General features: G+C 36.4%; 2 protein-coding genes across 5 annotated transcripts in view; one reads left to right on the top strand and one right to left on the bottom strand.

Moving 5' to 3' along the window:
- Nucleotides 1-38: 38 nt before the first annotated feature.
- Dci (Dodecenoyl-CoA delta-isomerase) lies at nt 39-7,157 on the bottom strand. The gene is made up of 7 exons (XM_022082073.2): nt 7,084-7,157; nt 6,440-6,578; nt 4,773-4,951; nt 4,569-4,689; nt 3,537-3,626; nt 2,821-2,964; nt 39-2,382 (listed from the first exon to the last, which is right to left on the bottom strand). The coding sequence occupies exons 2-7, from the start codon at nt 6,539-6,541 to the stop codon at nt 2,227-2,229; spliced, it is 792 nt and encodes a 263-aa protein (XP_021937765.1). The 5' UTR covers nt 6,542-6,578; nt 7,084-7,157; the 3' UTR covers nt 39-2,226.
- HIPP1 (HP1 and insulator partner protein 1) overlaps nt 6,918-12,686 on the top strand; it is a 25,508-nt gene continuing 19,739 nt past the window's right edge. Inside the window, exons 1-2 of one of the 4 annotated variants that reach the window (XM_022082071.2) lie at nt 6,918-7,205; nt 8,189-11,761. In XM_022082071.2, the coding sequence (XP_021937763.1) occupies nt 8,443-11,761 (3,319 nt within the window). In that variant the 5' untranslated portion in view covers nt 6,918-7,205; nt 8,189-8,442. Of the gene's footprint in view, nt 7,328-7,391; nt 7,707-7,823; nt 7,932-8,188; nt 11,762-12,686 lie in introns of those variants that run through there. The other 3 variants (XM_022082070.2, XM_022082072.2, XM_087357098.1) reach the window with 3 other exon arrangements.

Here is a 12,686-nt window from a genome sequence, read left to right as displayed (position 1 = left end):
TTAGTGTATTAAGGTCTTAAGAAATAATGGAGACAAAATGAAGAAAATATTCTTTATTATAATGCTTTCACAGTTTTGTGATATACATTAAATGCATCCTTACACAGATTAACATGCAATTAATAACAAATATAGCATATCTTAACCCTTCAGTACAGAGGGGCATGCTATACACATTATGACACATATGTGTGTCACAAAATAATGTGGCCTATATGTCCGTTGCAGTCTGTCTTATTCTGCTGTGATGTCTGTAAATTTGTAACCCTCATGAACAAAGAAGTATATTAAAGAATACATGAAAATCCAGGCTTTCATCAAAATTTTGGCAGTCAAGTTAGAACACATCCAGTACTGTGTTCCAACGAGATGGTATACTGCTTCACTTTCATAAGGTCACAATATTCCTGAACAAGTAGTTGTTTCATCATTGGATTGGTCAAGTGGGTTCATTTTCTTTCTGCTGCTTTCACCTGATCTAACCCTATTAATTCTTTCTGTGGTTCTGTATCAAGAATAAAGCTTATATTTTCCATTGCCAGAAACCTTCGACAATTTAAAGGAAATAAAAAGAAATTCCATTGGAAGATTCTGTTGTGATATGCTTCAAAATACGTGGCAAGGAACAAAATACTGCTTTGAAAGATACAGAGCCTTAAATGGAGCATGCATTGAACTACCATAAGTTAAAAAAAGTATACTACTTCTTCATTCATGTGGTCTTATTTTCAATTTATCTGTTATATCATAAAATATGACTGAAGTCATTCAGATCATTTGTAATCACCCTCCACAATGTGATGTTTATACATACTACAAATTTTCACCAGAATTAAAAAGAACCTTACCAATTATAATTACAATCAGAACTGCCTAAGACATGGTTCACGACATAAATGTTACCTTCTAATCAATATAAATATTTTAGTTTTTAAATCAGTCAGGTCAAAATCACATCTTAACATATCTGTGAAGCAATTCTAAAAATGGAAACTTCTTTGTTTGAAATTACTATATACTCCAACTAACACCATGGACCAAGAGTCCTCCTTGGGAAGCTAATAATCACACAGTCAAGAAATTCCCTTCCTTTTATGGAACCACAAGGTGTGTTCACAAGACTCTGCCACCAGTCCCTATCCTGGATCCATTTTAACATTATGCACCCGTCTATGATTAGGACAATTATCCACCTCATAAAAACTTAAACTTAACCCTTTCTATGCTGGTTTTTGCTTAATTCTATTCACAGCTTCAACATTTAGAGATGGCAGGAGATGCTTCTTTTCACTTGTCTCAAACAAATTCATTTCCTAGGTTTAGTGTTTTTAAGCAACATAACTTGTGGATAGAATGGAAATTGTTTTATTCTTTGCTGCAGTACATTAAAACAACTGCTTCAGGAAAGATAACTAACCACAATGCAGAATGTAGTTCTCAGCCATTTCAACACTTACACTACTTTCTCTTGGATGTTTTGATATCTCTGTCTGGCTGATAAGTACTTGTGTTAAGTTTATTTCATAAGACAATCTGACCAGATATGTTTATATATAAAATAACCACAGCCTCAAAATGATACACAGTGTGATGTTTACAGTAAAATGTAGTACCAAATACACGACTCCAAAATCACAAATAACATTGTGAAACCTTACTAATTCAAATCAAGGACACTATAAGAAACTAAAGAGTTCTACTTCCTACTGAATTTACTAAACTGAAATTTATCCTAATTATAAGTTGTGATGCTTGTGTAAATACATGGCATATAATGTATAATTACATGTATGAGATGAAAAAAACTGTTTCTGCTCCAAAATCAGTTGAAACTGACTGGCCACTTTTCATTATAATTGCAGAAATACTTCTATAAGAAATTATTTCAGAGCATGAAGTTCAGACTAGCACCAACAGCAAAGTGGCATGTTGGTAATGTCAGCTTTGGAGTGTAAGAGGTTAAGAAAGATTAACCTTGCTTATTCATTCTCCTAATTGTCTTAGAAATATTTTATATTGCATATTTGTCACAGTCTTGATAAAACAAGGTGCATCATGTTTCAGAGACTTGCTCTCTATGCTTCAATCTGTAAGGGCAGTTAGATAATTCTAATTCTTATAACTATATAATTTTTATAAAGAAATGAACTTACAAAGGAAATAGTCCCAAGACCCCATCATATTTGTATCTTGTATAATAATTTTTGTTTGAAAGTTTTGCTGTGTCTACATTTTACTCCTCCTGTTCAAGATCTGAAACACGGCAGTTATGCATTCTTCAGAGTGCATCCTCTCTCCAAGCTCCTTGCATTCTGCTTCATTAGCTTTGTGAAGCTCTTCACTGATTTGTGCACGAATCAGGTGTTTTGAACACATCATTGACTAAAACAGAGGCAAAGAAGAGGAGAATATTTGGACCTAAGAAAGATGACATAATATAAGAATGTGTTGGGTCAGGCATATAGCATGCATGGGATCATGATATATGCCTATAAATATTAGTTGGTTGATCACAGGAGAAGAGACCACTTGGGAGACTAAGAAATCTTATAGAAATAGGTTGAAAAGTTAAATGGTTTAGGATATGACCCAGTAACAGGCTTTTATGAAGTAGATAATGAATCTCTAGATTCCATAAGTGCAGGAAATTCCAATAGGGTTCAAGGAAGGCCTTGCCATCGCATTAACTAAAAATAATAAACTACCATAAAATTAATAAAATCATTAGTTTCAGATTATTGAAGATGTAGAAAGTGCAGCAATATGTACATAAAGTTTATTTGGCTGTAACCTTATGTTTTGAAATAATTCTAGCAGTACCTGCTTTGGCATTTGCACAAATTGCTCCAATTTAGACCACACTTGTTGTTCAAATGTGGTGTGGGGGAACACCTGTGAAACTAAACCACATTCCTTTGCATCATTAGCACCCATCTGATGTCCAAAGAATATCATCTCACTCGCCTGTAATGAAAAACCACCCAATCAATACCAGTTTCATTCAGGCACATGTAAAGTATAAATTTAATAATTCCTTTTCACTTCCTTCCTCACAAATTTATCTCATAAATCAAAGAAGTTAAGATGACCTGGATATCAAGTTTAAGTGGTAAATAAATACACGCAGAATTTTTACATAAAGCAGCCATAATGACAAACTTCATTATACAATTAATCTAGTATTGGTATGATGGTTAAATCAAGGTAACAGTGAGTAGGATCTGTACTTATAGTTAGGATGGGGGAGAGGAAACCTGTTGGAAAATGACTATTTGGAAGGCCACAAAGAAGAGGAAAGTTAATCTTAAATTGGATCTTAGAGAATATAGATTGTGAAGATGGGAGATACATTGAACTGGCTTGAATTGATGTCCAATGGTACTGCTTGGTATTAACGATGTTAAAAAGTTCAGATTTCATTACCATAGAGTTCATTTTGACTCCTTACTAACAGGCAAATCAAGTGATGTAGTATTTTCAGTTTATCCAAAATTTATGAAGAAACAGATACCTGCAGAAAATAATGGCATACACACCTTACTTATTCCCATAATCCGAGGAAATGTGTATGATGAACAACCCTCTGCTACAAGCCCAAGTTTTGTAAATGGTGTCTGAAAATAAGCCTGAAACAAAATTGTGACAATAAAATCATTCCTCATATAGTTTTACTTTTCTTAATTTCCTTATTTAAGTGGTGCATTTTAGGTGAAAAGGATAAAAGCTATTCTTGCTTTTATGTTGCAAAATCTTAGTATGTAAACATATTCAATAGGAAGGCTAAGGCACACCTATTCTGCAAATATAACTGATGCAAACCGAAGGAGTGGCATAATTTAAAAATGTCACAGCTTCTATATGTATATCATTTCTCTCAAAGTCTGGAAGTACCCTAATTTCAGTTATTTTTTAAACTATAGTCTGTGCCTCATTATGATTCTTTGATGTATGTTTGAGTCTTGACTTGTGTACCTGGTACATCATTTATGAATATCCTTGTGCTTATTAGGAAGGCACTTCAATTACCATTTTAGACAGTCTTCAGGGTCTTTGGGTTGAGGTTTTTGAACATTTCCACCAGAAACATCTCCAGTTGAGATGTATGACTTGTTGCTATTCATGTGTTGTTTTTTCTCTTCTTTTAATACGAGGGGGGCTTCCAGCAATAAATATAGACATGGAAGATGGAAAAGAGGCATACATCTAAAATATATAATGCATATAAAATTTCACAAACTAACAACTCAATTTATACTCTATACCAGTATCATGATAAATAGCAGCTATTGTAAATTTCAATATACACTTTATAGAATGGTAATATTGTGACACATATGATAATGTGAGAATACTAAAAGCTTTTACAACTTCTAATATTCTTTCATTAGTTTATATTTTTTATTTACTAGTAAGTACATATGTCAAACCAAAATCTGTCTGAAAGAGTAAAAATAAAATGTGTTTACTTCTGCTACATGACACTTGCTTTCCTAAAAAGAGTGAATGTGAAGTCTGCAGTTATACCCACAGTTCTTCTGAAAAATACAGAGAGCAATAGGCAACAGTACCTTATCTGATGCATAAACCACATCACAAAGACCCAATGTTGTCACAGCTATTCCATATGCAGGCCCATTAACCACAGCTACAAGGATCTTGGGATAATCAATTAATGCAGATACAAAGTTCCTGAAAGAGTGATTCAGAATTAGTTAAATCAGTGCATAGTCTGTGTCTGACAGAGCAGAACACTCTTTATTCATCATCCATACCGAATTCGATTGCAGCTTTCCTTTGTTGATTCAATAATGTCACCATCAGCAATAAATTTTGTTGCATTTGTTAAGTCATTTCCGCTACTGTAGAAGTCTCCTGCACCAGTCAAAGCTGTTATCACTATTCTGTCATCCACTGCAGCCTCATTAAGCAGCCTTGCAAGCCCATCATACATCTGGAGCAGTTTTCAGATAATTTAATATTAACAGTCTACTTCCAAAATACTAGACTTAATACACATAAATCAATCATTTCACCACTTGTTTTGTATGGTTGTGATCTCTTAGTTTGAGAGAGAAACATAAATTCCAAGTATCTGAAAAAAACTGGCAAGAAAAATTTGTGCACCTAAGTGAGATGAAGTAAGAGGAATGGAGGATATTGCAGCATAAGGAATTATGTTATTTATAATTTTCATAGTATTATAAAGGATGATGTGATGCATACAAAATTTTGGCAAAAGAACCTGGAGGATATGACCACCTGGAAAACCAGGGAGATGGAAGGATAATATTGAAACTGATTGTGGAGAAGTAAATTATAAGAATATGAATTGCATTGAACTGTCTGAAGAAAGAATCAATTATAGACTTCAGTCTTAGTAGTGTTGGGTTTTCAGGCTCTGTTATTTAGACCAGTGTTTCTCAACCTATGGTATGTGTACCACAGGTGGTACATGAGCCAATGTTGAATGGTTGAACTAAGTAAGAAAATCAAAAGTTAATATTTACATAAATAAGAGTTTTCCCCGAATGCATTTGGTTAGTGGTACATTTAATATGTTAAATTAGAAGTATGACAGCAAAAAAGGTAGAGAACCCCTGATTTAGACCATGCAAAGAAACTGAGCAGAAGGAGTTGTAGGAAAATTGAGAAGGAGAGGCCTGGCTGTCAGATGATCCACTTAAAATGGAAATGTCTTAGGAACACAACGAAAAGGATGATGATGTATTACTAGCTGTACCCATATAATTTGCAGAAAGGTGTTGATACATGCTTATAATGAAGCATTCCAGCAACATTCTTTTTAATAATGTATTTCATACCATTGGCTACCACAACTAGCTATTGAAACCATGTTTTTCATTTAACTGGTGACATGTTTTAATGAAAAGTATGATCATTAGGACAGTCTTAACTAATGTAATGTCCAAACATTTTCATCTGTAAACTCAGGTTAAATGGATCTATTTATAGGTAAATATAATCTCAATTTTTGTAAATTCAAGGAATTCTACGGTGTAAATAGGATCATTTGTTACATAGCACCATACAGAATGTGGATATATTTTAAAATCCTTTTATGTGAAATTGATATTTTGTAAAAATTATATTTCTGATGAAATTTCTGTCTGGCTGAGGGGGGAGGCACCCTCAATATACATTATATGAAAGTTATATTACTGTTGTGACTATTGGGTGTGTGATATATCTGTAATTATAATCCTTATGTTATTACAAGTTTTTGGGTGCATATGTGCTTCCATAGAACAATGTGAGTTTTGAGGTAGTTTATTTACATGACTGTGATGATGTCTGGTACCTACCTGGGTATATATTGTGTATTGCCTAATGTAAAAATATGCTGCCATCTGTTTACATACACAATTTAGCACTAGCTGCATGTCATTATAAACTTATTCATTTTGATATTGTACAATACCTGTGCAGTAAATGAATTTTTCTTGCTGGGCCTGTTGAACTTTATTATGTGAAGACCTTTTCGAATTGTGACTTCTAACTCTTCAAGCATTTGTGTTTCCATTCTTTCAGTACTTATCTATTTTGCAAGCAGTGGTTGCCTATAATGGTAAGTAATAATGATGAATTAAAATGAATACACATACATAAAATATATGGGAATCACTTCTACTCACACCATGCATTCCTTCCATGCTGTTTTATAAAGGAAAGAAGATATGGTTTATTCACCGATCAGCCATGTGAAGCTGCTTGTAACCCGAGTCTTTTATCAGTCTTCCTCTCGTCCATATTATATTGTATTTTGGAAAACTGATATTTTTTCACTGTCCTGACAAAGTACATTTGCCGTGTAGAGCTAACCGAATTAAAAATTTGATGTCACGTTTTGAATCCCCGCTCAAAATCGGACACGAAACGCCATGTTTCTTAACGTCGGGAAAGGTCATGGCAGTAAACAACTTACTTTACGTTTAATAACTCGGTGTGAAATCGTATTTGTTATATTCAGTTCTGTTTCAGTATGTGGTTAAAAGCTCATACTATACTGATGTTCAAGGAAGTGCATTTATAACGGGACAAAACAGAAGTAGAAACCAAATTTACCTTAATACTTCACATCCACACTTATTACAAGCATCTCATCCTAACCGGAAATACGGCGTCATGGGTTAGCGGAACAAATAATGCGCATGCGCAATGGAACATTCACACTCTGAGCAAAACAGGTTGGCGTTTATTAAGTTTTGTGGCTTTTAATTGTTGTCCCGAGGTGAAATACTGATTGAATATAGATGTATATTTTCTGTATCTCTTCGAGACATATTTGGAAGCCGGTACTGTGCAAAAGGTAGGATAATATCATGGGTTTTAGATAGGTTTTCGCACCTCCGTGATGTGGGTACAGTTTGCGTTTGTGTTTTTAAAAACGTATCTTCGTGTTTCTGAACTTTGTGGTTTTTAAATGTCATGAGATATTTGTTTCAACATATAATTTCTGAAGTCTTCAAGTATTTGTGTGCATAGTAAGGTTTCCTAAGAAATTGCTTTTTATTTTCTTAATTGGTGGCGATGGTCAAAATATTAGTGTTCAGTTATCATCCTTCAGCAAACATCGAATAACGGAGTTAAGGTCATGGACCTACATTGCTGAAATTATGTGAAAATATGTAGAACAGATTTGTGTAAAGCATTAAGCATGTAATTTACATGTTGGTTTATCAATGAAGGTTAAGTATCGACTTACTTTTTATAATGACTTATGTTTTGACGTTACGTTAGCATCATGATTTTGTAGTTGGGTGAATTTTGTAATTAGTGAAATTTGAGATACTTCATGATAACAGACTGGCTACAGACAAGGTGATCAGAGTTGTGTTCCTGGCAGAGGAATGGATGTTGCTGTTTATCATAATATGCAGTTTGGCTCTGTGGCCCACATAACATTGTATACAGTGAGTTCTGGAGACTCTTTCTTTTGGGCTACAGTAGACTGAGCATAAGGCTGTTTATCCAGTGCTGAGGTTATGTTTAACTTTGCCACATCTTTCCATTTACGCCTTCGTAATGTGACAAAATACAGCTGTAACTTTAACTTTATTTGATATGTGTGCTACGTGTTAAGCTCAGTCAAATACTGTAGTTTTCTTTAATTCATAATTTACATACCTTTTAATCATTTCGTCCATGTATGTATTTAAATATTTTTCAGGTCATCTGGGGGAAGAAAGTCTCTTCATTGTGAAACATCATGAATTGCCTCCACATAAGTCATACAGTATTATAAGACTGAAAAGAAACAATGATTGTGCCTTGTGAGGAATGAGTGCCTTCCTTTTGGCTGTACAGAAACTTTTCATTATGTTGTACAAGTTTATGTATGTAACTGTACAATTATGGTTTGTACTAACAAGCTCTTAAAACTAAAGAGTGAAGTACCTGACATAAACATAGAGTGTAAGGAAAATGGATATATGTGCCAGTAATGGAGTAGACAGTGAACAAATTGTGGAATCCATTGGAAGTGCTAAATTAGATCAAGACGTGGATTCAGTCACCACCAGGGAGGGTGAATTGTTGAATGAAGTAACAGTTCCAACAGAGGGGGAAGTGGTTCAGGAATTTGTTGTACTAAACAGCCCACGTGTAAAGCCTCTTGCAGCTGCTCCAAGAATGCCCCAGCAGTCTGTTCCGAGAAATACAACACAAGAAGAAGCTGCAGGTGTGCCATCGTCTGTACCAACACCCAGTTTTGCCATTCCACCCCACCTGATGGGGCGTAATGTTGACAACCCTACTGAGGACATGATTGGCAGTGGGCGCAAGCTTCAGAAACCTCGCCTTGGAGTTCGTGTACCATATCGTAATTTGACAAGTCAGATTGTGACTCAGGATGAAATTGCTCAGGAATTACTGGAACGTTCACTGAAGAAACATCCTGTTCATGACACACCGGAGGGGGGAGATTTGTTCTTTGCCATGAAACTTACACAGCGTTTGGCAAATCGTTTGTCACCATCTGCAGCAGTCAGTTCAGGTGTTGGTGGGCATGATATCGAGACAATTGCTAGCAAATCTGGGCAGTTCCAGCAGAGTGCAGATGCTAATTGCTTACTTCCTCCTGGCTACACCTTGGTACCTGAATCAACAACCATTCCTGATCATGGAGAACTCCTTGCAATATTAGAAGGAGATGCAGATCCAGATTGGATGCCAGATACTAATCCACCAACTCTTGAGGAAGTGGTTAAACCAGTATCTCTGGTTGACTCTAGCAGACCACCAGCAATGGCAGAGGTTGGATCTAATGTGGATCATATTTCTGTACATACTATCCCACCAAAACTTGATCCATTAGTTGAAAGGGAAATGGCACTTAAACAGCTTATGGAATTACCAATACGGACTAAGAAAAAGAAAACAGAACCGAATACAAAACGTGCAAAAACAACACAGAAAAGTAGAGAACGTGGAAAGAAAGAATCACAGAGCAAGAAAGATGAGTCAAATTCAGTTACAGTACAAATTAATCCACAAGATTCTGAGAACAACAACAGAGCTGCAGTGAATGGTAATCCTAAAGTTGAGATTGACTCGACTCGGAAACAGAAACAAGTTCGAAAAAGGAAACTTACCAGTGTGGGAGATGTAAATATAAAGCGACCAAATATAGCTAAGAAGAAAAAGGCAGACACTTCTGCAAGTCAGTCGGTAGTGATTACTGGCAGTAAAAAGAGTGCTAAGAAACCAAAATTTGCAAGAGCTGTAACAACAAAAAAACAAACAGCAGCTAAGAATTCTCTTTTAAATAATGGTGTTACTGGAAACAGTGCAGTTGGCATAGCTCCTAAACGAAGAAAAGTCACTACTCCCAGTGCAGTTTTGGGTGTGGTTAGTCTGCACAGATCTGTACCTGGGACTTCAGCTCAGAATGCACAGGAATCTGCTGACAGTAACCTGTTAGATAAGAATTCTGATGATGAATTTTCAGAATCATTGCTTATGCATTCTAGGAAGTTTGCAACACCTCCAAGAACATACAGTCCAAGGAAGAGAGTTGTCAAACCTGGCAGTGATCTTTCATCTTCACCTAAAAAGAATGCTGTAGCAGCAATTCTTGTTAAAGAAATAGGAATTACTTTATCTCAGTGTACACCAAATTCTTCCACAGAACCTGGTGGAGGATCCAAATCTAGCACTCCTGGTAGTTTATCTTCCAAACTTAAAACATTACCTTCAACGAGTACTGAAGGTTTGCCCTCCAAAGTGGTTGGGGGTTCAACTCCTAAAGTCATTGAGGGACTGGTAACAAAGAATGTACAGAGTCCATCAAAAAGCACTGTTGGCTTAATATCTGGCAGTGAGGAAGCTTTGAGTTCAAAACCAGGTGGAAGTGTGTCTGGGGGTGTGGTTATTACACCACATTCAGCAAAGAGAAATGTTAATGTGTCTTCTGGCCAAGTGAGCAGTGAGTCAAAAAGGAAAAGAATGAGAGAAATTGACCGTTTACTTATGGATGAAGGTGCAATAAATTTGCTCTATGAAGTAGAGCAAGGAGAATCAAAACGCCGCAGTGGACCACAAGAAGGTGTTTTGAGCAGTCCAAAACGTAAGATGCGATCTCCGTTGAAGTCTGTGCGTCGGCAGAAGAAGGATCTCCAGTTAAAAACCCGCCTTGTTAAGAACGCAGTGCTTAGGCTTAGCAGTGTAACACCATCTCCATCGACAGCTGTTGCATTGCGTGGAAGAAGGCAGATTGGTCCCCCTACCCTCCAGTTAGCAACAAGTCAAAACCCATACCGATTACTTCAACGAAAGAAGTCTCTTGATTCAAGAGAATCCATTCGTTCCCCTCCTCCTCTGACTCCAGTTGATCCACCTTCACCTTCCCAGTCCTTTTCATTTCCACCAAGGTTGCATCTGCCAGCAGAGGCTTCCAGAATCATACGCAGGCATTCCTCAAGCAGTACATTCTCCAGTCGCAGCACCAGTCCCAATTTGCAACATCGTAACAGTGTTGATTCTGTCCAGTCACCTGAAAATTTTGAAAACAAACCTGACAATCATGATGTGCAAGCTGGAAACAGTGTTCCTGTTCCATGTGGCTCCAAGAGTTCTTCAGAATTAGATGATAAGAAGCGGGCTGAAGTGCGTAAGAAAGGTGTTCCAATATTTGTTAGGAAACAAGAAACTACCCAGACTTACAAAGGGAAGAAAAAGGATCCTAGTGGCAGTGACACAGAAAGTTTTAACCTTAGCGAAAATGCTGAAAGACTCTTGGAAATGAAATGCAAAGAACTTAAAATCCATCACAGAACTAATGCAGACATAAATAAGAAAGCACCTACAAATGTGGATCTTAAGAAGAAAGTTCTGGTGAGTTCTTCACAGTTGGGTGGAGCACACAAGAAAATCAGTTGTGCAGTCAGAATGAAGATAAAAACTCAAATGACAAAAAATTTCCAAAGAGGGGTCCAAAAAGGAAAATCGGTTCAATTTAAAAAGTCAGTTTCAATGGGTAAACTTAAGAAAAAGGATGTGAAGGAGAGAGTGGATGCCGTGGAAATGGAGATGCCAGATTTAACATCGTGCTTGGCTGCCGTGGCTACTGAATTTGCAACTGGTGGGGAAAATATCAAGAAAGTGACACATTTGAGGAGGAGTTCTCATGATTCCTCACCAGGTTCCAGTCCTGGCTCCAAGAGCCCATCTTCTAATCAACAATATCCACATCTCAGGAAAGAAGCAAAAGAAGTTCCTCCTCCACTTAGCCCTAATGCTTCAAGTAAGTTGACATTTCCTACCCTTGTGGGCAAACTTTTGCATAGGAGTCTCAAGCTGTTTCTGTCTGCCAGTTTTTACATTTCATGTACCCTACCTCAGTCTCATCATCTTCTCTCTACAGCTCTCTTAACTTTGTCTGGCCATGATATGTGTGGTCTGCCCTTGGGTCCTCTTCCACTCACCTTTATTTTCAAAAATATTTTCAGTATAAAGTGTATACCTGTTCTTCTCACATGTCCAGACCATTTCAGTCTCTGACTTTTCTTGATTTGTTTCTCTATTTTCCTTGTCTAATGAAAATATTTCATATTCTTTCTATCCTAGTTTTTCCACTATTCCCCTCAGGAACTTCCTCTCAACTACTTGTAGTTTACTTTCCACTTAGTAAATGTCCATGGTCTGCTGCATATAATAGTATGTTTTTAAATGCACATAATATTGTAATTTTACATTTTCTGTGTATATCTTTATTCCATAGTAAACTCTTATTTATCAGTCATAGCCTTAACCTACAAACTCCATAATACAGGATACTCCTTGGGTGTCTAATTGTTTCTCAGCTGAGCTGGTCAAGAAATTTCCTGCTTTTATAGAAATCTGTGCCCATTAGACAATATTTTGAGCTGTTTTAATACAGTTTACATTCTGCTAAACTTATTTCTACAATTTTTATAATATCCTTCCATTTGTGCTTAGGTCTCAAGCAATCTCTTTTCCTTGAAAGTTTCACAGAGTTGTGTGGTGTTAGATCGGATCAGAGGAAAGGGAATTCAGTTTAGGTATCTCTTTCTCAGCTTACAGATGTATTCTAGATGGGAAAAGGCACTGTTTTGCTAAACCGTTTGAAACAGCTAGGGGAATGGCTAATTGCAGTCAATAATAATAATCCGTGGTGTAACAGCCCTCTGAGAGCCAAAGCCGACTAG

This window comes from Zootermopsis nevadensis, unplaced genomic scaffold, assembly GCF_977971745.1.
Source record: "Zootermopsis nevadensis isolate Lab colony 2312 unplaced genomic scaffold, Znev_1.0 Znev_ptg000028l, whole genome shotgun sequence".
Taxonomy (NCBI): Eukaryota; Metazoa; Arthropoda; class Insecta; order Blattodea; family Termopsidae; genus Zootermopsis; species Zootermopsis nevadensis.
The sequence above is the reverse complement of the archived record's forward strand: the minus strand, read 5'-3'. Positions and strand labels throughout refer to the sequence as shown.